General features: G+C 41.1%; 1 protein-coding gene across 1 annotated transcript; it reads right to left on the minus strand.

Moving 5' to 3' along the window:
• Positions 1-674: 674 nt before the first annotated feature.
• Positions 675-1,388, minus strand: LOC147435523 (uncharacterized). Its single transcript, XM_086487976.1, has one exon. The coding sequence runs from the start codon at positions 1,386-1,388 to the stop codon at positions 675-677; it is 714 nt and encodes a 237-aa protein (XP_086344102.1).
• Between the last annotated feature and the right edge of the window lie 1,383 nt (positions 1,389-2,771).

Here is a 2,771-nt window from a genome sequence, read left to right on the forward strand (position 1 = left end):
GTTTTGGAGGTTTTTTTCAAAACCCTGAAAGGACACTTTTATGTCCTGTTAGGTTACCAACCTAGTGTTAACTAGTACGTACATCACTTACCATCTTTAATTCAGTTAGCAACTAGACATATAGCCTGGACCAAAATCTATTTCTAAATATGATTACAACATTGGATACATCTACTGATAAACATTACCTGGGTTGCAAGTTTTAAATGTTCAAGATTGGGATGAATATTTGGTCGACAATTTTGATAAAATCGATACTTTTAATATCCAATGAGATATGTTACATATCCGCTAAAAGGAGCACATAAACATCTACACTAACCCTACTCTCATTGTTATCATATTAAAACAAAATTACTTAATTTATTCTCTCCTATCGTAGAAATTTCAAACTTGGATTTGTTCCATTGAATGTTCTCTTTTATGCATGAAAAAGGCATGTCACTTTAACAAGGCAAACACAAGGACAAATTAACCCTTACATTGTAGATAGGCCAAAACAAAACCAAAAAGCGTTACCAGTATGAAGGGCTAGTGTACAAGTCAGAATTATCAAAATACTTGCAAGAGCTATAGCAGCTAGTACCAAACAAAAACAACTTTAAGTTTGAAATTACTAATGGGCTTTAAAACTCCTTTGAAGATTCTTTTGCACATGCCACCGGCTCTATTCTCTATGTAGGATCTAGAGCACATGCCACCTTGACAATAGGAATTCTTGCTCCAGTTGTAGGGTTGTAGCAAGGGGGCAACGACCTCCATGTATTTGAAACAAGGTTGCAAAGGATTATTTGATCGCCGATAGAGAGCACCAGGATGTTAGCTCGCGCAATAGCATGCAAGTCTATGCACTCTGAGTTTCTCCAATAAGGGATAGAGACTATGAGAGCAGAGTCGTCAAAGACACGCAACCACCTTCCATGCTCAAAGTCGTACTTGTACACAAAAACTCGACTTTTCTTGCACGTTGGATTTCGCTTAAATACCAAAAGCAAGATTTCGGCATCCATTTGAAGCACTTCATACCTGGCATCTAGCATGCTTTTCTGTGAATTGGTAAAGTCGTCGGGCATGCGCACTTGGCGCCAATGTGATCCTTCATACAGAGACAACTCCGGCAAGATGTAATGGTGCATGTGATAAAAGGTTGCAAGTGTGCCTTGATGGTAGTAATAGACATGGGGAATGTTATTGTGCAACAATATGGATGTCTCTAGTACATTCTGTATGCAACGGCCTTGGAGCAACAATTGTTGGCACATTGGGTCAGTAGGCGTGTATCGATCTATGATCACGTGCGCAGGTTCCCGAGGTGATACACGAATGATGCTAATACGACCAGTCTCATTACTTTGTTCCAAGCGCAATTCACCTCCAAATCCACTCATAACGTACCTCCTTGTAGAGAGTGGCAAAGTCACCTTGTCACCGGTAAAGGGGTTGCTGAGGATTAAAAAGTGGACACTTGTAAATGGCCTGCCAACATATATATCTTTGAGAGAAACACATGAAGAGAGAGAGAGAGAGAGAGAGTTAGCGTTAATAACCTGGACTGGACTTATCTGCAATAAACTGCAAATGCAAGAGTATAATAACTTACGGCTTGGGCTGAGGATTAAGGCTTGGGCCGAAGAGTGTTGCAATGGCCTGGGTGAAGGAGGGATGAACTGCACGCAGGCGAAGCAACTCGTAGACTAGAAGATCTTCAGACAGGAAGATATGGTCATGACCTGCAGTCAGGATGAGGTCGAATGTGGGAGCGCTGCAGTTATTATTCTCGGTGGTGACGTGGCCCTTGTTATGTTTTGCAGTTGCGCCTCACCCTCCATCAAACGCTGTCTCTTCATTTTGCAGAAAGACAATGTTTTAACTTTTCACACAAGAAATTACATATATTATATATATATATATATATATATATATATATATATATATATTGGGTCCAGACTCCAGAGGCTAAGAACTTGCGGATGCCCTCACCCATTGTGGGAGACTCAAATTTATTCCTCCTAGAGATGGGGTAAAAGTCATTTCCTCCTAGAGATGGGGGTAAAATAATTACACGTAGGCGATTGCCCAACAGATCAGGGGTAGATCACGTGCGCAAAGAAGTCCGTGCGGTAGCTCCCTTATTTCCACAGGGCCTGCAGACCGCACACTCTTTCAACAATGTCATTGTGGCGTGTTTCTTACACCTCACTACCCCCCAACACATCTCCTAAGCTAGAATGAAGGATGGTCAAGTGGTGGTTCAAAAAGAGGTGTCTCCGACATCACTTTGTTCGAGGCTTCAAAGAGAGCTAGTCAATTTTAGGGTACAATAAGTCGGGGGAGAGAATGAGTTTCAAATTGTTGTCCGACCTTAGATGAATATAGTGGTGGGGGGACCTTCATTAAGCAGATGCCAGTCCAAGCATTCAAAACTTCTGATTTGTTCTTCATAGTGCTTTCAACTAATTTGAAATGCTTCATATATAGTGCTTCATCCTGCTCCATAGTGCTTCTACATGGTGCCTAAGAGTGCGTAACACTACTTAATAGTGCTTCAAAATTATTCCAAGTGCTTTAGAGTGCCTCATAGGTGGTTTACAATCATTTCAAGTGCTTTGAATTTATTCAAATTGTCTCAAATGCTTCGCAGCGCTTGAAAGTGCTTTAGAGTGCCTCGGAGTACTTACGGCTACTTTTGAGTGCTTGGTACTACTTCTTAATGCTTCAATGTTCTTTTAAGTGCTTTCAGCTACTTCTACATGGTGCCTAAGAGTGTGTAA

The sequence above is a fragment of the Adiantum capillus-veneris genome, chromosome 18 (genome assembly GCF_014529385.1).
Source record: "Adiantum capillus-veneris isolate H3 chromosome 18, ASM1452938v2, whole genome shotgun sequence".
Taxonomy (NCBI): Eukaryota; Viridiplantae; Streptophyta; class Polypodiopsida; order Polypodiales; family Pteridaceae; genus Adiantum; species Adiantum capillus-veneris.

What these genes read in the sequence shown, in the direction of transcription:
- LOC147435523 (XM_086487976.1), bottom strand. Translation starts at nt 1,388, where the DNA reads ATGAGTGGATTTGGAGGTGAATTGCGCTTGGAACAAAGTAATGAGACT.